Consider the following 23,008-nt stretch of genomic DNA (forward strand, 5'->3'; position numbering starts at 1 on the left):
TTTGTTGGTTACTCCTATTTGCCTCATGAGAAGGCACAGGAAGCAACATCAGAGCGAATTTACCATGACCTGAACCATGCTAACGCTAAACCCCACAGGTTTCTAGAGGTGCCTGGAAAAGCACACCTGCAGGATGATGACATTGAGCACATTTTTAATACGTTCAAGTGAGGAGCCAGCACAGACTACGGAGAAGGGGGCGGGGGTAGGAGAAGCGGAAAAGAAAAATAAAACCAAACCCACGCAACACTTGTTGCTGTGTTGCAGAATCCTAGGCTCCAGCAGGTAGCTTCCCTCCCCCTGCAGCAAGGACCACACTCTCCACATCTCTTCAGTGATTGCAAGCAGTCACCCGTTGCAGCCAGCACTCTCATGGAAGGAAGCTAGTGTCCCTGTTCCTCAAAGGGACCATCAAAATGTTTCAGGGAGCGTGAAATGAGAAAGGGGGGGGAGGGGGGAGACTCGAAAAGCATATCTTGAGATGAGAGACAGTACTCAGCTCTTAACCGAAGCAGCCTTCAGGGTCAGATACATTTTGCTAAAATCTTACTGGCTAAATAAAAATAATAGTAGGCGAGTCACATGAGAGCTCCCTCCAAATATGCAGGAGCCCTTGCAGGTGTGGAACAGCAATGTATGCATGTCGGTTTGACCTTGCCAAAAGAGGCACAGCTCTCAACTAGACAAAAAGAGAGGAAAAAAAGAGCAAAAATCTGCTTCCAGTAAAGAGACACGTCCCTTGCACAGGGGCTGCAAACTGCTCTGAGTAAACACCTTGACCAACATCACTCAGTTATTCTTTAAAAGCACATCTAACGGGTCCCATCTCAAAAAGAGAAATTAAAGCTGTGCAGAGGGGGAGTTTCATGCACTTAGAGGTTCAGGAGTCAAGTCAGCAAAAGGATCCCCCCAGCCACAATTTCACACCATAGACCAAGGAAAAACCACAACTGCGCTGTTGACACTTTTCAGCAAAAGCACACCCCTCTGTCAGAGATCTCTAACATGTACGGTTGGCAGTTAAGACTTGATTTATAACCTAGGAAAGAAAATGCCATTACAAAGGAGCTGGGTAATCAGTATAATTAATCGCTTTTCTCCTGATGTTCTTCAACCACAGAAATTCTTACCTCTAATGAGCTGACGTGTCTGTCAGTTGTTCTGTACTGGCAGCACATGTATTGGCAAGGTAAGTAGGACTGGCTCCAAGCTGTGCTGGAACAAAATCCAACAGAGAGAAAGCAGGATACTGTGAGAGATGGGGCATTTGCTTCCTCTCTGATCTCCCTCTCAAGGGAGAGGAGGCAGCCAGCAGTGGCACTGTCATCTAGCCAAGGTGCATTTGAGGCCCTGACAGGTCACCAGCAAAACTGCCACTGCATTTTCTTGAGAAAACTGCTGCCGAGATCCCCTGAACATAGTTGTTATCTGCAGCACCTATATCTCCACCTGCAACTTCACAGCAATATTGCTTCCTTTACCTCCTGCTTATGCCATTATTTACAAGGGCGCTTCTGCTGAGCTGTGCTGATGAAACTGCTAGGCCTGGCAATTCAAACTTATGCCAAGGAAATATTCTGCTGGCCTTTCCCAACCTTACAAACAAACCTACCTCCTGATTTCATTGCTGGAAACCATGTAGTACACCTTCTCTTTTCATCCATATCAAAGCTTCCAGATTCATATCTGCACACAATTTTATTTTCTTCCCAGGTGCTGCATTGCTCTCCAAGTCTTTTCTCCCTGGACAGACACTCAGGGTCTCCCAGGATACAAAAGATGCTCATTTTCCTTTTCATTACCATCACAAGCAAATCTACAGAGGGCAAAAAAAGGAAAGGAATAATTTCCTTCCTTCTAACTCACCTGCTGGAGAAACAAATCATCTCAGTGACACCCATGAACCCGAACAGTAGAAAACAAAATGTGCACAAGAGTATATACAAGGGATGCATGTCACACTATATTAAAAAAATTCCAGAATCAGTTGCTTCAAGGGTAAAAAAAAGTCATGAGAGTATAGCAAGATGCTGAATTTCTAGCTACCATGTATATCAGCACAGTACAAAATTGTTGACAACACTGGAAAATTGCCTGTCACACAAGTGGGTTTAGGAGATGATGAGCTACAGCACATGAGCACAAATCCACAGGCCTGGAGAGTGAAAACAGGCCAGGGACCAGCACATGACATCCATGCAGACATGGTTCCCTCAGTAGCAGTAGAAAACACTTTAAAAATGCTCAGCAGTGTTGTCCTGCACCCACTCCCCCCATTACGCTAGCTCTTGGTCCACGTGCTGCAATATAAACCAGGCTGTCCCCAGCCAATGCAGCCTATAGCTTGTGATTACCACTGCACGGACCTCAAAGGGCAGAGCGGCACACATGCATGCTCAGGCAGGACGACTGTCACATTCATCACATGTATTGCCAGCAGCATCCAGCGGTACCAGTTTTAACTGCCCCTCTCCATCCCATTCTGCCTTTTCCTTGTGCAACAGGTTAAAACAGTGACCCTACAGGAGAAGGGCGGGTGGTTCGGGGTGGACACATCACTGCTTCAACGAGACCCTGTTTACCATCCCCCCCAAGCCCCACGGCCGCGCCGGCGGATGACCGCTGCCGGGCAGCGCCTCGGGAAGGCGCGGGCAGCGGTTCGCCGCGGGTAGACCCGGCCCCCTTGCCACGCCTTCCGCCACCCCGGACAAGCCGCGGCACCACCGGGCTACGGTACGGCGCGCACCACCCAGCCCGGAGCGGGGACGGAGGCCGCGGACACCCACGGGCCATGGTAAGTCGCTGTTGGGAAATCCGGCTGTTGCTTTGCAGGCGGCGGCAAAGGGCAGGCAGGTTTGGGCAGCAACTCCGGCCTCTGAGGAGAGGCAGGAGGAAAGGAAGAAGGGAGCAGAGCTCTGCGCTGCGGTTAATGAGTAACACAGCCGACTGCTGCTGCTGAATGACCGAAGCCAGCGCTCTCCAGGCTCGGTTCCTGTGCAAGGGAGAGGGAAAGGGTCTGCCAGCAATGCAGCTCTGCCAGTGTGACCCCTACATGTGCTCCATCTGCACTGCCCGTCCGACCCACCCTGGACAGCTGGAAACCAGCTTTTTCACAGCAGTGGAAGGGACAGGAGCAAAAGGCAGTGGGCCTTGCGGCATACCTCGTTCCAGCCCTGTCTGCAGCTCCTGCTCACACCAGGGCTGCCCCATTTACCTTCTTCTAGGTGACAAGTCAACCTTAAAAGGGAAGATACTAGTTTGGGCAGAGAGGGTTGTTTCATCTCCAGAAAGCCCAAAGCTCTTCCAGTTTACAGTGCTGGTTCTTTCCCTCAGTTGCACAATGCATCTACTGGTTTCCTGCTGGCAAAAAACAAAACAAGAAGTCCCAATGCCTTGACAGTTGAGAGCCAGCAAAAGAAAACAAAATAATTAAATTTCCTTAATAAGAATAGTGTGTTTTAAAGGAGTAAGTGCACATGAAAATGTTTAAATGCCATACCGATAAAACCAGCAGGCTGGCCAATGGGGTGCTGGGGTGGAGAAGAGGGGTTTCATCTTTGGGGAAGGGAGTGGGATGGAGGGTGCTCCAGGCAGAGTGTTTGCCATCAGAAGACACAGCCAGAGGAGCTGGCTTTCGTGTGGTCTGTTAGCCAAACTCAGCTTGGCCGTGCCTCCCACTGGTGCTGGACTCTCAGAGAGGAGCTGGGCCTGGAAAAAGCCCCAGGGCCAGTCCTCCCATGTAATCGCGACCGCAGAAAAGGGTTCAGAGAACAATTAAGCCGTGTCCCTCCAAAGCAGCCTGGTTTCTTGCTCTCTCTGGGGAAAGCTGGCTTGGAACCCAGCCATCTGTGTCCATATCCCTCCACTTCAGGCAAGCAACAGCTCTGGCTTTACGTAGCCTTTCCTCTCTTCAGTACCAATACACAAGCAGGAGGTTTCAGCCCCTGGTCCCAAAACCTGGCACGATCCCTACCCCATTCCCATCCCAGTCCCCCAGGGCAGCCCCCACGGGTGCCCCCCTGCCAGCGGCCCCATGCAGAGCCAGCCTCCGTCCCCACGTTATCCAGTTGCTAAGCTACCTGCGCCTGGCTTATCACACCATCAGTACGGAAGGGCAACGGCTGAGAGTTTATTGCACTAAGCCATGTTTACTCACTACCTTCCCTCCAAACCCAGAGCTCAGGAAGGGATGGGGTTGACATTAGCAGGGAGGTAGTGAATCTGGGGCTGGCAGGGGGCCATCCAAAACACTGCACAAACTGAAGGGCAGCATGGTGGTTTGAATGCTACCAGCAAGGCCAGAGCATGCACGGGTGAGGAAGGCTTTCCCCCAACATCATGCAAGAGGGAGAGCATGCAGCTATGATGCCAGGGGGACAGGAACCATCCTGCCCGCAGCCACTCCTGAGCTCAGGTTCAGTGTACACCATGGCACTCTCCATTTCATGAAGTGATCTGCAGCTCACGGCTTTCTCTAAGCATAAGGGTCATGGGTATGCAGACAGGTAGGCACCCACACAGCCCGATCCATGGCTTAGCAGATCCAATAACACTGGAATAGGGCATAATCTTCCCAGTCTTCCTCAAAACATGCAAACCCAAAGAACCACCCACAAAAACATCAGCTCCATGGCTGACTCTTGGTTTTGTACGGCCTGTGAGTAGGTATACTATAGGAAAGGACTACTTGCCTTAGTTGCTCAGCTGCTTAAGATGCTACTTCTGAGCACCAATGCCCAAGCAAGCATCTCAAGGGGCTGCTGACCAAACACCCACCAGAAACAGTGTTCTTTATTTGTCGGGACTCATATCTGACTTGCCGCACTTTGCTCTACAGCATGTAAAGGAAAACAAATTGCAAAGAGATGTTGGTTTTTGTCACTGAGAAACAACAATCCTCACCAACTTGAAAGACCAGATCACCCACTAGGAAAGAATTTTAATTGTCAGAACATAACTTTTCACGTAGAGCAACAGCCCTCTGCGCTTGCTCCTTCCCTACTGAGTCAGAAGATACACTGGCTTGGTTAGCTCCCATCACCAAGAACTCCATTTTAGTTTCATCTTTGCCTATATTCACTCCCCAAAACCAAGAACTGAACTCTCCTCATGCCCTCTTCTCTTGAAAAAATATCAAATAACAGCAGTTCTGCCCAAGAGCGGAAGACAATGCTAAATCACAATCCTTCCCTCTGCCCTTTGTTACTTATAGACAGAAACAGCCTCCTATACTCCATCATAATATAAGGGAGATTGAAAAGGAAAAGGAGCTGAACTCCAATTTAGCGTGACTCATCTCTCTGATTCACACCACTTCTTTCCCCTCTAAAGCAAGCTTCCAGTGCTGATGACCTGCAAATAAAGCCCTCCTGCTTTAAGAAGGTACTTCACAAACCTCAAATGCAAGCCATTCTCAGTTCTTGAAGTCATCACAGAGTTTCAGGTTTTCTTTCCCAGAAAATTCTATGTAATGTATTTGGGAGCTTAACCTTACACAGCTATCATTTCTTAGTACCTCAGGTTATAATGAATCCATATATATACTGGTAAAGTGGTAGGTGTTGCAGGTCAGAGGACAGAAGTGGCAAGCCTGACTGCCCTTGACCTAGGTACCCAGGGTAGGGAACAGAGAACAGCACTGATATCCCCTATCATCAGTACCCCCCAGTTCAGGCCTACACAGACACTCTAACCCTTCCACCCAGCCTGCAGCTGCCTCCATGGACCCATAACTCCATGACCAATGGGATGCCTTCCTGCTTTGAACATTCACTTCATCCTACCTCTGCTACGCTGATCTTCTTCTCTTCCCTTTCCTTTTTGTGGTGTCAGGCAGGAAAAGCCCACAGGTTGAGCACGGAGGAGAGGGAGCAGCTGCTGCCAAACCTGAGAGCTGTGGGGTGGAATGAGGTGGAAGGCAGAGACGCCATCTTCAAAGAGTTCCACTTCAAGGACTTCAACCGGGTATGAGCATCAGTTGTATGGAGATTTCACAAAGTGGGACACCTGGTTTGCAGAGTAGGGAGTTCCATCTGCAAGGCTCAGCCAAAGAAAGCCCTCCGTGTTCCTCATGAAATGTAATGGCTGAGCAATATAACCTGCTCAAGACATCAAAGTGCTCGACCCAGCACATAATTTATTTGGGAAAACTCCTCCAAAAGAGGAAAATCTATAGAAAACACCAACAAAGATACAGAACATCCCGTGCCTTGCATTTGGTTAGGTTACCTAGAAACATGCGGTGTAAAATTAACAGTAATGGGGTGAAAAAGAATATATTGCCAGGTTCAGAGCTAACTTTTCTTCTTACTTCACTGGGCAGGCCTTTGGCTTCATGACCAGAGTGGCTCTACAGGCAGAAAAACTCGATCACCACCCCGAATGGTTCAATGTGTACAATAAGGTAAGAAACAGGGATGGTGAGGCAAATGGAGATCTGCAGGGAGCATATCCTTTTTTGAGGCATAAACCAACAGCAAGTCCTGTTCAGTGAGACCTCTTCCCTCAGATGCTATTCCCTTCACATATTGCAGACAGCCTACGGTTATCACTTAACAGATCCTTTCCTCCCCCTCTTTTTATGTGTCCAGCTGAGCAGTAGCTGCCTGGATGCCAGCACCAGGGCTATTTTTTTAAATCAGTATCAGAAGTAGCAGCAAGGAGAAAAGTTTTTGAAGAGTGAGTGAGTTGTAAAGTGGGCATAGGCGGGTGCTGTGACCAAGGCAGGGGTGGCAGTGACAGCTTGTGGCCAGGACGAGCTGTAGGAAGGAGAAAACCAGGCAAAGTGCCAGACCACCTCTCCCACCCCAGGAAATTTTGCTAACAAGCCTGGAGAAAGTAATAGAGCTACCTGCCTCATCAGATGCAAACTGTTTGCAGCACTGGGGAAAACCATTCCTGCTCTTTCTGCCAGCAACACTCGGTTGGTCTGTCTGTCTGGTTTAGGTTCACATCACCTTGAGCACCCACGAGTGTGGAGGCTTATCAGAGCGAGACATCAACTTGGCCAGCTTCATTGAGCAGGTTGCAGCTTCCCTCTCCTGATCAGAGACACACAAAGCCAAAAACCAACTGTGCCGCTGCCACAACTCGCGTCTCGCCTAGACAACTGCACCTAGAGCCATCCCCCACTTCCAAGCTAGTTCCTGGATCCAGACTGCCTAACACCATGCCAAAGTCCCCACCCACAGCTCAGTTGGATGGAGCCACTTCTTGGGCACTGTGCACATATCCATCTCTGATCTTGCCATTTCCACTCTTAAACCCTTCATTAGCTGAGCGCCACCAGCCCGCAAACTGCTGAGCCTCTGGGGCTTTCAATATACCTGCCCTTTTACCAGGAGTCACGTTACACAATTGCACCAGTAAATCTTTCCAGAGCCTGACCCCATCCAGCCACTTACTGTCGTATTTCTTCTTACTTGCTGGAATATGCTTTCTACCTAAAACATTGTACATGAACCCTCTGGTTTCTCTGTAACATACCAGCAACTGTGATGTGCAATTTGGTTATTACTGTAACCTCTCTCTAGCATTATTATAAGCAGGCATGTGATGTTGTAACTGGCCTTTAGTAGGATATAAACTGAAAATGTTTACAATAAATGTCTTGGTTAACCCAATGTCAGTTTGGAAGGAGGCCTCACTGTCAAAATTACACCAACAGGTTTTCCCAAGGCAGGTACTGGCCTGACTGCTCTCAAGAAGGTGCTTCTGCCAGGGAAAAGCTTCTTGATGAAGCAACGCAGAGAAATGACACGTGCCTTCACAGGCTTGCACCTCAAAGTGAATAGGATCTGAAAGAGAATAAGATTATCAAAGCCAGAGCAGATCAGATAAAAACTGCTTGTGCTAAAGTTAGATGTGTACCATAGGCAAGGCACAAACACAGGGAAGGCACAACCAAAAGGCATGAAAGCCCCATAGCAAGGAGCCAGGGGCTGCTTATGGTGGAATACCTCCCAAAAAGAGGCTGTAGGTGGATTTGGTGGTGTAAGATCTTCGCTCCAGTAACAATGATCACTACATTCAGGGAGTCTGCAGCCAAATCTCTGTGTTTCTGGTACAACAGGAACAATTTGCTGTGAAACCAGCAGTAGTTACTTTAAGCAAAACAGTCTAGAAGAAATGCTACAAAGCCCCAATCGAGGTTTGTTGGTGTTTTGGTTTGGGGGTTTTTTTTCTAAAGTTCTATAAAGTATTAAAATCATAGCTCTTAAATGACAATTTCTAGCATCTCTGAACGTGACACAAGACATAGCCATGAACACCACCTCTATGTTAACAGAATGAAAAAGCAGCCCTCAGGCAGAGTTAGTAACATTCATAAACTGCTCTCCCTGCAACAGACTAGACTGTGCGTGAGCAAAGACCAGGAGTAATAGGTCCCCATTCTTTCAAATGAGCATCGAAATGGAAAAATAAAGAGTTCAATGAGCCTAAGTAGCTAAATGCACCATTTTAATACAAACTAGGCCCATTTTCACAATCTCTTCATCTATTTCAGCCTTAAGTTTTACAGTGGCAAATTAGAGCAATACAGAATACTGCCATCAGATGAACTCAACCCATTTGTTCATTAAAAAGTCAATGTGTGTATTTACTGGGCAAGATATTATTGTGTTGCACGCAACCTTTCCACTCCCCTCTCCCCAAGTCATCAGAAAAGTGCAGATGAATTCCATGGCATGAAGACATACATCTCTTCTTGGTCCATCCCATTGGATATTCTTCAGTCTAGTACCTAAGAGCACGCAAATCCCTTGGGAGTGCTTTGTACAAGCACAGATTAAGCACCTGAAGGTCAGAAATCTTGCAGGAATTAATAGTCATGAAGATCCCCTCCAGGTTTAAAGCATCATCCAGTTTCAGATCGTAATCCAGTCCATAAAATTCTTCTGGTTTGTCTTTTAAATAATTATGCAGCCTTTTAATCACACCATTTTTCTAAGACCACTTGGCATGATAAAGGAGATGCAGATTACATGTTAGATGACAAGGATGAATAAAGACTACACACCAGTAAATTACAGTGGCCTATTCCTGATCAGAAGATTACATTTACAGTATAGAACAAATACACATAAAGCAATAAAACCCACAAATACTACTAGTAAGTGAAGCCCGGAATAGAATACATTGATTTACAAATAACATCTTCAAATACATCAAAAAACGTGAAATGGAGCACTGATCTGTTAGATCCACCTATTTCCTCGGAGGAGGATGCAACCGGGGAAGAGAAGGGAGTTTCTCTCTGCTTCACCTAGCCCAATCCATCCACTCTTTCTTTTAAAGCAGAAACAAAAAGAGTACCTCCCTTTTTTGTTCTGTTTTGTTTTTTAAATCTCGGTTCAAAAGAGAACCATCACAGTAGCCAGACACTTAAGACTGTCTCCAAAGTACTGCAAACTCAGAGATGCAGCAATGGTCACATTAGCAAGACGTTAATAGAATAAATAGGTTCAACATAAATTCTGAGCCAGAGCTGGTAACACCATCAAGAGACTATCAGGCTATTCAAATGCGATGTTTTCAGAAGGGCTCAGAGACATACAGAAAGTCATCAATTTAAGGGCAGATGGCCAAAATACTTTTGTCTCCTAGCACTGAGAACAAACCTGTTAAAAAGCAAGTATCCTTCCCCACAATCACTGGGCCTAAGGCTGCACTGGTTTGTGCAGCGACTAGTTAAGTAACCTTAGTAACCTCATTAGATATAACTATTGTGCCAGTGTGTGCTTCAGCTATGTTAAGCCAGCAAGGGTCAGCTTCGGGCTAACAAGCCCGCTATAGCAGAGAGACAAATGCCTTCAGACACCCTGCACAAGTCTGTGCAAACGTGGCACGAAGTCTTCTCCCAGGTGTTGAACTCTGCCTGGGAAACTCCCAGTAGCATGCAAAAAGCTGAGAGGAAACACATGGGAAAGCCCTGCAGGAGTAACTCTACTGCTGTTTAATAACTCAAGAGATTCTTTCTGGCTTGTCCTTAAGGCCACAACTGCCTCACAAGCTGCACTGGGAAAATTCTCTCACCATAAAAACAGTGAAGAAAAATAGGAAGGGTGAGCCGCATGCCCAAGGCTTGAATACTTCCAACTTGCTGCATTCTATCTAACATCTACCTCTCAGAGCTATACAAGCATTTTTATAATACTGTGAAGGGATTTGGCTCAATACAACTAATATTCTACCTTATAGACAAGAACTTTCTCTGAGGCCAGTCTGCCTTTGAGGTTTTATTCAGTATAGTACCATAAGGAAATGACCACAGTAAAGGTTGTGGTCAACAGCTGAACCCTCAAACCCTCCCTGGCATCCCACAAAGAAAGCCAGAGAAGCGTCAAGGCACAATGGTGAATGCCCTTTTGAGAATGTGCCTTAAAAGAATCAGTGCAAAGAGAAGAGATTACTACTATTACAAAAGTCACCTTTTTATACTAAAAGATCATGGTAAAAAAAGGTCAGCTTTGGCGCCATCCGTTTGCACATGAAGTCCATAGCCATGGCACATGCCAGGGCCTGACTGACTCTACTACAGCATTGTGAGATAGTGCAAAACCTTCAAGTTATGAACAGCGAAATCACTGTTTTGCATATCCCTCCAGAATTGTGCAAGGTACAACAGCACTTTATGTGGTAAATGCATGTCTTCCAGAGGAGGTAGGGAAGCAAAACAGTTACTATGTACCTAGGATTTTCAGTACCATCTAGTTCCTCTCCTTACACTACCTGCTTGGTTTCTATTTCTGATGTTATATAAACCAAGAGATTCCAGAAAAGGATTTTGTATTGCTTACTTTTCCCCTCTCAGCAGATATTGATTGCAGTCTCACTGAGATCTCTAGAGGGGATTTCAGAAAGAGTACATGACCATCTCTCCTTTGGCAATTTATCGGCTCTGCATTACAATAGATATAAAGGCTCCCAGCACAAGTCTGTTAAATGCAGTAGCTTGGAGGAATACTCAAAAGAAAACAAAATTTTCAATTTATTTTCTGCCTTTAACTTCTGAAAAGACTGAAGCTTTGGAACACAACATGAGAACTCAAATCTAACACTTGGCTAGTCATCGGCTGAATACCAGGTCTGAGGAAGAAGAAACAGCAAGGAATGAAGTGACACGCAGAATACCTGAGGAATTTGGAGTTGTGGAATGGACATTCGATTTACTATCAATAATTATGATAGAAAATAGGCAGGGGGAAAAGAGGAAAAGCCCTAAAACTAAAGTCAGGCATGAAAATAATGCAGAGTTCAAAACAGACTAAGATGGGGAAGTTTCCAAGATCAAGCCACCATCAGACCTGCAATTGTAGGAACAAAGGCTTACTGCAATCTCTTCCCCTAGGAAACCTTCAGAACCACCCCAGTGCTAGTTGGCAAGGCACCAATTGTTTGCTCTACAGTCAGTGGTGGCTGGGGGATCCATTCATGTGCTTTTCACTGCAAAGAACGTCAGTGCTGTAGAGACCATCCAAGTATGCCTGAGAAATCTCCGCTACCAAGCTCCTGTCTGAGACGGACTGGGCCATTCCGTAGATGGCTCCCTAAGCAGAGAAGAGAAGGTTGTTACATAGGATCGTTAATGCCATCAGAGAATCACACTCACCCAAACATACCCTCACACTCTATGGCTGGCCTCCTTACCATCCCTGTGGTCTTGGCATTGAGGTCCTTCATGATGTCCTCAATGCTGTCTTTGACATCTTTCAGGAACTGTTCAGCAACACCAGGCTTTGTGTGCAACTGTGTAATGCAGAGATGAATACTGGGCAGACAGAAGAGAGAGGAGAGATTAACCATCTCAAGCATGTACAGCTCCACATTTTCTGAGCAACTGACAGCAATTTAGTCCTTCCCTTGCTAGCAACAATTGTGTATCTCCTTAAAATAGCATTTCAGCAGTATAATGGGAGAAGATGATCCACTCCCTTTCAATTAAAAGTAACCCTGCAAAATACTTGCTAGCGTAGAGTTCAGCTCTTTTGCAAAATGGCAACTCCTCCTTCCTTCCTGACTTCACCATACAGCGTTAAAGGCCTATAATTTTCTTACCCCATTCCAGGTACTTCTAGTGAGAAAAATGCAGCTGCCTGCCAGCACAGTAACCCTTGCCATCATTTCCCTCCCCTTCCTCTCCAGTTTAGATAAGCCATCAGCCACCCACGGCATGGAAGTTAACATCCACCAGAAGGAACAGGGCTACTTACACCTCTGAGCTATTGCTTCAGGCTCTCTAGGCTTCCCCTCATGCTAACTGAAAGTCCAAATTTTTTTTCAGTGCAGCCACATCTGAGAGCACTGGCCTCTTTTACCCACAGAAAAACAACTGCCTACTTAAGGAAAGTCTCATTTGAAAACATTCATTTTACACCAGGCTGGAAATGGAAAGATCACTGAAAATGATCAGTCCTTCACCGTTCTTTCAATTACCTTAATTTTCAGTGGGCAGCAGGAAGATGCTAAAAATAAATACATCTACAAACCCTCAGTTAAATAACATGAGATAACACCCTCGCTATTTGTATTTTTCTGCTTGTATTAGACAGAGGTAAATAGAAAGCAAGCCTCAGATCTGTCCTCTGCCAGTCTCATTAAAATTACCACTGCCTTATCGTCACTGCAGTAACTGCTACATATCAGCAATTACAAAAGTAATTCCTCCTCCTCTACAGAGAGAATTTATCAGATTTGGACAACAATTTATCAGATATGGACAACACCACTCAGCAAGTCACGACAGCTACATGGCCTGAAGATGACCATCTTGCATATCCTGGAACTCGCACATTGCTCCACTAGTCTCCACAAACTCACCTTGATGGAAACTGTAGGACATTTAAGTTCCATCCTTTTGCAGCTAAGAAATTAGATAATCGATAAATGTCAAAAGTGTCTGAACCGATAGACAGTACAGACACCTCAGGCTTCCCAAGAATGAAGATGCTGTCAATTTTTCTCAACCTTGAAAAGAAAAAGGAGAAATGACTGACCAGGGTTAGAGGGAAAAGACATTCTGTCCATCTATCTGGAGCCTTAAAGGAAAAGCTACAGAAAGCAACAGATGAGAGTGCATTCAAACCAAAAAATCATGCAACCATCCCAGGCCACTGGGAATGGCAAAAGGACTCAGGTCATTACAAGCCCTAAAAATCAAGAAAAATCAGGAAGAAATGGGAAAGACAGAAGACAGAGAGGCAAGGGAAGACAGAGTAGCAGAGAAAAACAGCTTATCAGCTCATATAGCAACAGAAGCATTCCAACAAGAGAGTATAACCCTTCTTTTGTCATCCAGACTCCCCCTCAGTTATAGCTGAGACAGAAGAAACACTAGAAGCAAAGTTAGCTAAATAAAGATGCCTGCACCCCTCCTCGCTGTGCCTCCCAGCTATCTGGCACAGGGCAGCACCTGGGCATAAACAAAGCATCTTCTCCCATAACTGCCCAGTAGATCCCTACCCAGCATGTAACATGCTATAACTGCTCCAGGGAAAAGTTGCAAGAGAAATAAATGCAGTTTGGGAGAAGGAGTCCAGAACAGGGTTAAAGCGTACAATCAAAACGCTAAGGCACGCACATACTCTGATTCGATGAAACGAGCCGTTTTAATGATCCTCTTCGTAGCCTCTACGTAACCCGATTCTCCTATGTGCATCAGAGTTGCCCAGCATGCAGCTATGATTCCACCAGGCCTGGAGCCTGCCACGGAGGGGGAGGCATATATGCCCCCTTGCCAGTCGGGTGCTATAAAGAACTGGTAGCTCCTGTACTTCTTGTCGCTGTACAACACCACTGAAGAACCCTTGGGAGCATAGCCATACTGCAAGGGGCACAGAAAGCATTAAAAAGCAGCAAGAGGGCACAGGAACACATTCAAGCACTCGCTGCATGCAGTCACCAAGATGCCATTTGTACGCTGGGGCATTGCACAAAGCACCTGAATAGAGCAGCCCCTACCCCTGCACTTCAGCACCTCTCCACATAGCAAAGCAGAAATGTACCTAAAGGCAGGGGTGGCATCAGGAATCACTCCCCAGAAGTGAAAGCACTGGAAGACCTTTCTCCCCACTTCTTACCTTGTGGGTATCAGCAGAAATGCTGGTCACACCTTTTACGCGGAAGTCAAACGGATGCTTTAGAGAGAACCCTGCCTTTTCCATGAAAGCAATGAGAAAACCACCCAGGCAGGCATCGACATGGAAGGGGATTTTGTACTTCACCGCAAGCTGTGTGTGAACAAGAGAATCTAGTGAGCAACATGAAATAGGCAAGAAAATGACATGGTTAGGGCACCCAAACTCCACTCATCAAAAGGTACTCTGCATTTCACAGTTAAAGGCTTCCTGGATTGTTTGGGAACATCATGCCGCTCTCAAGCCATTGACAATAGGAGATCTGGGAGGGCTGGCTACTTGTGGGATGCCTTCTCCTGCCTTCCATATATGTGAAGATTGCCAGCGAGAGGAAAAAGAACATTGCATTCGGCAGTTTGCTGTATTTGCCAGAGGGATGTGACAATGTGGTCTGAGTATCTGCAATAAAGTGTAAGGGCGTAATCCAAACAAAAAGAAGGTCAGAGACCCTGGCTGGTTACATACAAAATAAATAACTGGAGCACAGAGAGAAAAATCAAGAGGCATGTCTGTAAAACAAGATCCCAGCCCTGTGACTCCTACTCCCTCCATGCATTCCTCAGACTTCTGTGCCAAGTTTGCTACAACCAGTAGGGCCTAAATCAAAGCCTTTGTACTAAGTGGACTATTTTGCTGTTATTTCATTTCAGGACTATTTTGCTGTTATTTCCTTTCAGATAGCAAAGAATGAGCCCTTCTGGCTGGTTTCACAGTGGGTGCATCAGAGCAGTAAGTCACATACACAATACATACCTTCAGTTACAGCAGAAGTTTATGGCAGACGAGAGTTCAGAGACAAAGCATGTGCAAAAGACTTGCTGCTTTGCCTTGCTATGACACACCACATGCAGCAGCTCAAGTCCAAAATCCAGTCCCACGCAAACAGCTTTACAACAACACCCAGAGGTAATATCTGGTATTTAGAGCTCACCTTCTCACAGCAATTAAGAGTGAAAAAAAAAAAAAAAGTCCCATATTCCTCCTCACTTCCAAATTGTGTCCTACATATGCTGCTGTCAGTTAACACCTGATCTGAGGACAATAATACTCTCCCAAGCAGTCTGATCCTCCCACCAGATTCACTGGTTGGCATCCTGGAACCCCCCTGATGCTCTTGTACAGAAGGAGATGCTGGGTTTATTGCTACAGCACTCAGAAGTCCCAGGGGTGCCATACCTCTGCCACCTCTTCAATTGGGTCCACAATTCCATGAGGGAACTGGGGAGCGGAACAAACCAGCATGGCTGTGTTCTTAGAGATAGCTCTCCTCATTGCCTGAAGATTTAAAGAGAGAAGATGCTCATATTCCATTTACCAAGTGCCTGCCAAAAAAGATAAAAAGTGAAAACATGCAGCGTCTGGTCTTAAAAACCAACGCATGAAAGCGTATAAAAAGCAAAGCAATGAGCTACAAGCATCAGTAGATATCAACTGAGTCATTTAACTCATCCACTTGGAAATACTAGAACACTTTTGTTCTCACTCATCAGAAATCTGAGGCTATTTCTGAAATACATAAATTATTGGATTCTATGTGAATCACACAGGACAAAGATGGTTTACATCCCATTATTTCAAACAAAACCTTATCTGCAATGACAAGTACTTACTCCTGCATTTTTAACTTATTTCCAGGAAGCATTCATCCCTCTCTATCCACTGACTTGCTTCCTGGATAGGTAGATTTCTTGCTATTTGCTATACAATGACAATGCTAATTTCCCACAGAAAGAGTGCCGTGCTGCCTAAAGCGATACCTGAACATCCACTTCCATAGCCTTGGTCAGTGGTATGTGAATCATCTTCAGTCCAAAGTAGTGTGCTGCTTTGTCAAATGCCGCATGAGCACTCACTGGGACCAACCTAGAAAAGTAACAGATTGCATGTGTCAACCCAGGCAGCACCTAGGCTTTACCGTGAACAGGAGGGGAAAAAGCAGGGGGAAAAAAAAAAAAATCTCAACCTGTATATATTTGTGTGTGACAGACATGTCACAAACAGACCAACTGCATGTTTCAACTAGCCCAAAATCATACAGACCAAAAAATGAAAAAAGTTGGGGAAAATACTCTCTCGTTTTCTGAGGCATCATATCTTTATGAGGGCCTTTAATAGCATGCAAAAGTGTTAGAGAGGAAAGAAAAGAACTGCAGGAATCCAGCAGAAGATGAACACCATGGTGTTTCATCTCTTTTTACATTTTCCCCTCATAAGCAATTAACTAGAGAAACATTTTTTGATGCACTGTCTAGAAAAAAGGAGGACATTAGAGAGAGCAAATCCTTTATTAGCAGTGTAACGATTAGCACAATTCCTCCTTTCAGCTCCAACCAGCCCCAACTTTAGTCCTGGAGTTTTCAGGCTAAACCTTCTTTGAACTGAATAAATCAAAACCCTTAAACACTTCAAAGGGCCTGACAATCTCTGCTCGAGAGGGGCCCAAAGCTGATATGAGCAGGCTCTGTCCAGAGCAGCTCATATCAAAAGGTATTGCCAAAATACATCTGCACAGAATAGCTACTGCAGCCCCCCAGCAACATTCATGTCTCCCAGGCTGCTTAGTTTCCTCTGCTTTTGCACTTGTTCTTTCGGCTCAGGTTTCTCTCCTTCAGACACAGACAGACAAGGAGGAGATGGTAATGAGCTATGAAATGAAGGATTATTGAGGTATAACAGCCACCTCAACTCAGAAGAACAGTAAATCCCACAAGCCCCCAAAGCAAAAAACAAGCTGCAGAGTTACTGCTCACATTTCTGGCTGTTTGATGCCTCTCTCATAAGCTAGGTCTCTGTATGCCTTGCAGGCCATCAGAATGCTCTCAGTCCCTCCAGATGTCATCTGTTGTGAAAAAAAGGAGCAAACAAGAAAAACAACCATTTACATGGATGTTGCAGAAGAGAAAAACAGAAAAAAAAAAGGGATGCTGCCACAGCATCTCTACCCAGAAATGCTTCAGAGGCAAGAGATGCACAGGACAGGTTTTCAAGGGCAGCAGAAGCCACTGAACAGCTCAAGGTAGCTTTCTGACATTCAGCTTGAAAATGCACATTAAAGTAAATGTTGACTCTTCTATTTAAAGGTGAAGGAGAAAAGAGAAAGCAAACAAACAAAAAATTCAACCCAAAAGCCTAACAAGGGGGGATCATGCTGCACAGTTACTAGCTGGCAAACATGACCACACCTCATGAAACTGCTAGTACATATTTAGCTCTGGATTACCTGGGGATTGGTTATCTGGATTACAGATTAATTATGCTACATATATGGAAAAAACAAAGTTGATTCTGTATGAAGTCAACTGAAGTCCAGCAGGGTATATTAGGTCTGGAACAGTGCCACACTGAGGCACAGAGCCAGCTCAGGGTTGGCTCCACTCCTGAGCCACAAAACCTTCCCAGAACCTGCACACTGCAGAGCAGAGAGTTCTCTCCAACCTTCTCTCTGCAGAGGCCAGCATAGGTTTGGTCACACCAGGCCAGAGCTTCTAAGCCCTCAAGGACCCAAGAAATTTTACACCAGAAGGAATTTCTGCATTACTCTCCCGAACAAATCCCTCAGTACCCACACGACCCACTATCCATGCTTTCCCAGCCCTCTTCACCCTGACCATAGGAGAATAAGGAGGTTTGCATCAGGAGGTGGAAGAGAGGAAGGTACACATACAAGCCAAGTTTACTGTTGCAAACTAGAACTCAAGAGCTCTTGCAAATAAACAAACAAAACTCTTCACGGGAAGAAATTCCTCAAGTGGGAGGACTTTCTCTTGTTGGCCAGCCTTTATGAGCTCTGACATGCAGGGCACAGAAAAGTGTGTGGGCGTAAACCTTCCAAAGTAAAATTTTAACCCAGTAAAATGTGAGGTTGGTTTTTCAAGCAGCCTGCAGGACTGGCCGACTGACTGCTATGCTGGGTGAGCCATAAATTGAGGACCGGGGGTACCCAGGACAGACATACAGAAGTGCGTGTGAAAAAGAGGAATCAAAAGCTACTTACAGCACTTATGGAGGACTAATTTTGATCCTAAGATCTGCTGAACCAATTGCAATTTCCCCTTTTAACTTCTTCCCCCCCCCAAAAAAATAAACATAAAAAGGATGCAATCACATTTGCATGCCTTAAGACGTCTGCTAGTCTTGATTTTCCTTTTTTCCCCCCAGCTGACATAGCTGCAAATCCCTAAAATGCAAAGAAGAAGTGTGACTGCATGAGAATGACTAAACATTAAGTACAGATATAAGGAACAAAGTTCACAGGCACACAAAACAGCCTGCCACATTTGTTCCTAATATGATCCAAGCTAGCAACAGCTGCCACCACAGGCAGTGTGGAAGTGACCGTCACACCACAGACAATTTCTGCCTTTTTAGTAGTTTAAAAGCAACAGCTGTCGCAGATAAACCCTCACAGAGCCTGACACTGGATAAAGAAATCGTTGCATTTTTTGTGAAGGAAATAGATGGCAGCAGGAACACAATGTCCTAAGCATTTTATGGGCTGTGTCATTCGCTTCTCCACCTTCTCATGAAAAGATCTGTGAAGCTGTCAGCTACTACCTTTGGGAAAAAAAACCCAGCTGGTATAACATGGATTGCCCTCCTACTTGCAGGTGAGAGAAGAGGAATGAGTTTATCACATACTTGTAACATTGCTTGCAACATTGCTTACAATGTTGCAATGACTGTGAAAACTCTGCTAGGCGTGATTTGGTGGTCTTGGGATTCACGTTACTGAATGCCCAGGCACAAAGACTGGCCTGCAGATGACCACACAGAAAGCTTGTTCAGGCTGCTGAAAATCCACTGAATCCAAGCTGAATTTCAGCCACATCAGCTTCCTAAATTGGCCCACAATCACCACATTGGTACCAACATGAGTCTTCACCACAGAGGTGTGCCAGAGCAGCTTGATCTACAGCAGCACCTTTAGTGTAGGACAGCTAGAACAGCAAAAAACCTTCTGGTCCATGCGGTTTATACCTGCAGAGAGAGTCTGCTCCTTTACAGGAGGCTTTGTCAGCCTAGCTCTCAACAGCAAACTCCTTCTGCTATAGCCAGGGCTTGAATCACTGTCACGGGATGGAGCTTCCCCACGGCCTGCGGCACACCGGCAGCTGGCCAATGTGCAGTGATTCAGCACCCGCCAATGGCTCGCACAAGTATTTTTTTCTCTCCTCTAAATGAAAGTCCACAGGCTCAAGCAATGCCATGGGGAGAAGGGGCTGGAAACAGGCATTGTTTTAAGCAGCTTTCCAACCCTGTGCTATCTTCAAAATCCAGGCAAACTGTGTGGAAAAGGCAAACAGACTTTTGTTCCCGATTTATTATTTTCCAAATGGGAGGGCAAAGGAGAAAGCACAGGGAAAAACATCTCTCTTGCTTTCTAAACTCAGTATATCCCTTCTGTTGCTCCCTCCCCACCCCCCACCCCCCCAAATCCCAGTGCTCTGGAACCTCAACATTAAACCAGCAATAAGATCTACAGTCTCTATTCAAGGATTTCTTTGGCCATGCCACTTGCATACCACTGTCAAACTGTCAGACATAAAAGAACCACTTTGGTCTGTAATCTCTAAAGTTTTTCTTGTATTTTCACCTTAGGAAACACATCCATTCAGACCCAGAGACAAAGCTGACCAAAAGTTTCACAAAAGTTTATCCCATGAATAAGAAAGCAAACCACAATTCATTTCCAAGGTAGCACTGGAGTAAAAATATACCACAATCCACTGCATGGTCATAACGTAGTGGCAGACTTGCATAAAACCTCTGTAAACCTGCAGGTTGTAAATTCCACTAGTTGTCTCTCTCAAGGTGACCCACTCATCACTACAGATAAAACCTGACAGATCTGCAGAGTTTAAACCCCCCCAAGACACATCACTCACATTGCATTGTTAAAGCTCTACTTCATATGTGCAGCCAGCACCACAACAAAGTTCGGAAGCCCCAGAGTTTAGGCGGAAAGAGACAGGATGGTTTCTACAGGAGGCTTAGGTTTGCATCTGCTGATTTTGCCTCCTCTCTCATCTGCAGCTGCAGAGTAAGTGCAAAGAAGAATTCAGAGAGAAACCAACATCAACTACACACATGTGCACAGCTCTTCCCCCCCGCCCGATGTTTCCCTGAACTTCAAAGCTGCCCTTTCTTTTTAAAGTTCAAAAAACTACTAAAAAAGAAAATCATTGAACCTTGCATAAAAGTGGTGGTTTCTCCCCAAATTACAAGGGAAATCCACAGCACTGCAAAACAAAGCACCTTGTGAACAGGAACATATGCACACATCAGACAAGAACAAACTCCTCCATTCCTCCTCTATGTGCTGAGATTAATTAGTCCTTTCAAACCATTGCAAGAATGTGATTAGAATCTCACGGGCACCAAAAATCACCAATGCCCGCCTCTTTGCTCTTGTGTAACACGATTAAAAGCAAGAACAAAAGTAGTAATTAGTGAGAAATAGGAAGCATCCATCCGCTGATGAAAATGATTACTTTTAAAAACGGCTTAAAAACCTGGAACATCTCTCCACGCAATTTAAGGCAAAAGGCATGCCAGCACACCCCTCACCACAAGGGCATTGTTAGCAGTTTTATGCCCATGTTTAAATGAAGGAGAATTAATAGTCCCTATGTCTCAGATAAAGGCAACTCCTGTAAATAATGCAAGCTGCTCATCTGATTTAACATTCAGAAATCTAAAAAGGCATTTTTCATTTTAGCATTTATTAAACAGATTGAAAAGCTCCAAAGAGGAAGTAGGGGACTGCTCTCCAGAGATCCCGCTTAGGAAGGTGCCTGCATGACACAGGGCAGGACCACACAGAGATCCTCAGGCTGCTGAAAGCCCTGGGAACAGCACAAATGTATCACTGCGCTGCTTTTCCCAGATGGAGCAGCAGAGTAGAAGCCCCATAAAATGCTGTTTTGCAACGTGTTGTGGAAATCAGAGCACAAAGGAAGTGAAACTGCCTCACTGAGAAGCACAGACAAAAACTTTTGGTGTTTTCCACATAGCACAGTCACACATACACTCTTCAGAAACACCAACAAGCTCCATCAGCCTCCAGGGACCAGCACCAGGCACCAACAAAATCGGACAAGCAGTCCCAGCTGCTTAAATCAGGTTAGTAAATCCACTGGACAGGGATCTGGCACTAAGACACACTGCTTCTCAGAGATGATAGTGATGAAATTCAGGAAAAAACACCCCAAACATTTGTCTTAGTTTTCATCACTACAAAAGTTGAATAGATTAAACGAGGAGCCTTCTCAGTAGAAAAAGCCAGCAGCACCTCCTGAACAGATCAATTGAAAGATAAAGATAACTCACAGCATTGTGCCCTCCCTGGTTTAGCCATCTCTCTGTTTTACGGCCTAACTGGTTACTGAAGTTTAACTGTGGCAGTCTGAGCAACCAGCTACAGCAGGGCCTTCCAGAGACAGAAAGCATAGCATCAATCTGAAAAAAAGCTCTTTTAAAATGACTTTGTAACTGTCCACGCCTCCAGAAATAACTCTGAAATGCTAATTCTGTTTGGGGGAGAAGAAAATAGGAGAAGTCTTTGAGCCCAGCTACTTAAAGAGCATGTGACCTCCACATATCCACCCACATCTCTCCATCAATGAGTAGCAACCCTGGATGCTTCACAGTCAGGAAGGGCAACATGGGAGGAAGACAAAAAGTCCACTGGAGAGACTCATTTGGACAAGATAATTACAGGGATGCAATTAATCTTCTGTTTCCGGCCAACCATCTTTTCAACCCTCCCTCTCATCATGCAGATTTGACTGTTCAACCAACTAAAATATAACTGCCACAGGTTGCATGCTCACCTGTTTACCTTGCTTCTGTTTGAATCTTAACCACAGCTTCATGTCATGATCCTCAGGAGTGAGGGGAAGACAGAGGGAAAAGCGAGATTCCCCAGAGAGCATCTGTGGAGGTCTCATGCTAGCTGTGATCACCATCTTAGTGTTTCGGAGCAGTTTTTTACCTGTACTGAACTTCCCCTCTTAGGCAATTCTACTTTTAGATTTCAGTGAAAGAGCACACAAGGCCAAGGTTGACACATTTACAACACATGCTTTACATAACAAAAAACTGCACACACACGTTGCAGGCTTCAGCAAGCAAAGTCCTCCAAGCATACGATAAGTGTGTCAGAGCTATCTGACTGTTGTATCAATCGACATCTCAGCTGCTGATAAAGATGAGTTCAACAGCTTTAGACACAGCCTCTTTCCCACTCCAAGGATAATCTCACCAATGTTCTCAGCACTGCAAGCCAGGAAGGAGATGAGGTGAGGTTAAATGCTTTTTATAAGCAAAGAGGCATGTTCCTTCTCTAGACTTGAAGGTAATACAAGGAATACAGTCCTAAGAAGACAAGTTAGGCCACAGGGTGCAAACTCCTGCTATCAAAGGCAAATCACATCTTACACTCTCAGACACTGCACAGTCAAGTTTCATCTTCAATCCAGTTGGAGTTTGGTTGAGCTACACCTACTACAATGCTACTCCAGTACTTACCTCCTTAACACAACCAAGACTCCAACTGTCAGATTAAGGCCATTCAAGGCCAGTTCTCCTCATAAGATCTTGTGTCAGCACCCTTCCCATACTGATTTTCAGCCATTGGTGGCCTTCTCCCTCCCTCGCATACCTACAGACAGCTATCACCTCACACCCAGTCTCTGAAAAATACTGTCTGGATTCTTCTCGCAAATAGAACTACTTCACAAGCAGCCTGTTTGTTTGCCAGCTGCACCTGACCACCATGCTAGGAGATAAGAACTCACTGACCCACACACCACATAAACAGAGAAAGAATTTGGCTTAAGGAATTCAGGAGCCTTACTAAAAAGATAACGCAA

The 23,008-nt window shown here is 45.3% G+C and overlaps 2 protein-coding genes across 2 annotated transcripts in view; one reads left to right on the plus strand and one right to left on the minus strand.

Annotated features, from left to right (window-relative positions):
- The first annotated feature begins 2,599 nt into the window (after window positions 1-2,599).
- Window positions 2,600-8,595, plus strand: PCBD1 (pterin-4 alpha-carbinolamine dehydratase 1). Its single transcript, XM_030487257.1, has 4 exons — window positions 2,600-2,794; window positions 5,833-5,964; window positions 6,323-6,403; window positions 6,946-8,595. The coding sequence occupies exons 1-4, from the start codon at window positions 2,792-2,794 to the stop codon at window positions 7,042-7,044; spliced, it is 315 nt and encodes a 104-aa protein (XP_030343117.1). The 5' UTR covers window positions 2,600-2,791; the 3' UTR covers window positions 7,045-8,595.
- Window positions 8,444-23,008, minus strand: part of SGPL1 (sphingosine-1-phosphate lyase 1) — a 31,450-nt gene continuing 16,885 nt past the window's right edge. Inside the window, exons 7-14 of the mRNA XM_030487256.1 lie at window positions 16,886-16,974; window positions 15,893-15,998; window positions 15,312-15,410; window positions 14,079-14,228; window positions 13,584-13,822; window positions 12,820-12,966; window positions 11,650-11,770; window positions 8,444-11,549 (exon numbers count right to left, since the gene is read on the minus strand). Of these exons, the coding sequence (XP_030343116.1) occupies window positions 11,409-11,549; window positions 11,650-11,770; window positions 12,820-12,966; window positions 13,584-13,822; window positions 14,079-14,228; window positions 15,312-15,410; window positions 15,893-15,998; window positions 16,886-16,974 (1,092 nt within the window). The 3' untranslated portion in view covers window positions 8,444-11,408. The remainder of the gene's footprint in view (window positions 11,550-11,649; window positions 11,771-12,819; window positions 12,967-13,583; window positions 13,823-14,078; window positions 14,229-15,311; window positions 15,411-15,892; window positions 15,999-16,885; window positions 16,975-23,008) is intronic.

This window comes from Strigops habroptila, chromosome 5, assembly GCF_004027225.2.
Source record: "Strigops habroptila isolate Jane chromosome 5, bStrHab1.2.pri, whole genome shotgun sequence".
NCBI lineage: Eukaryota > Metazoa > Chordata > Aves > Psittaciformes > Psittacidae > Strigops > Strigops habroptila.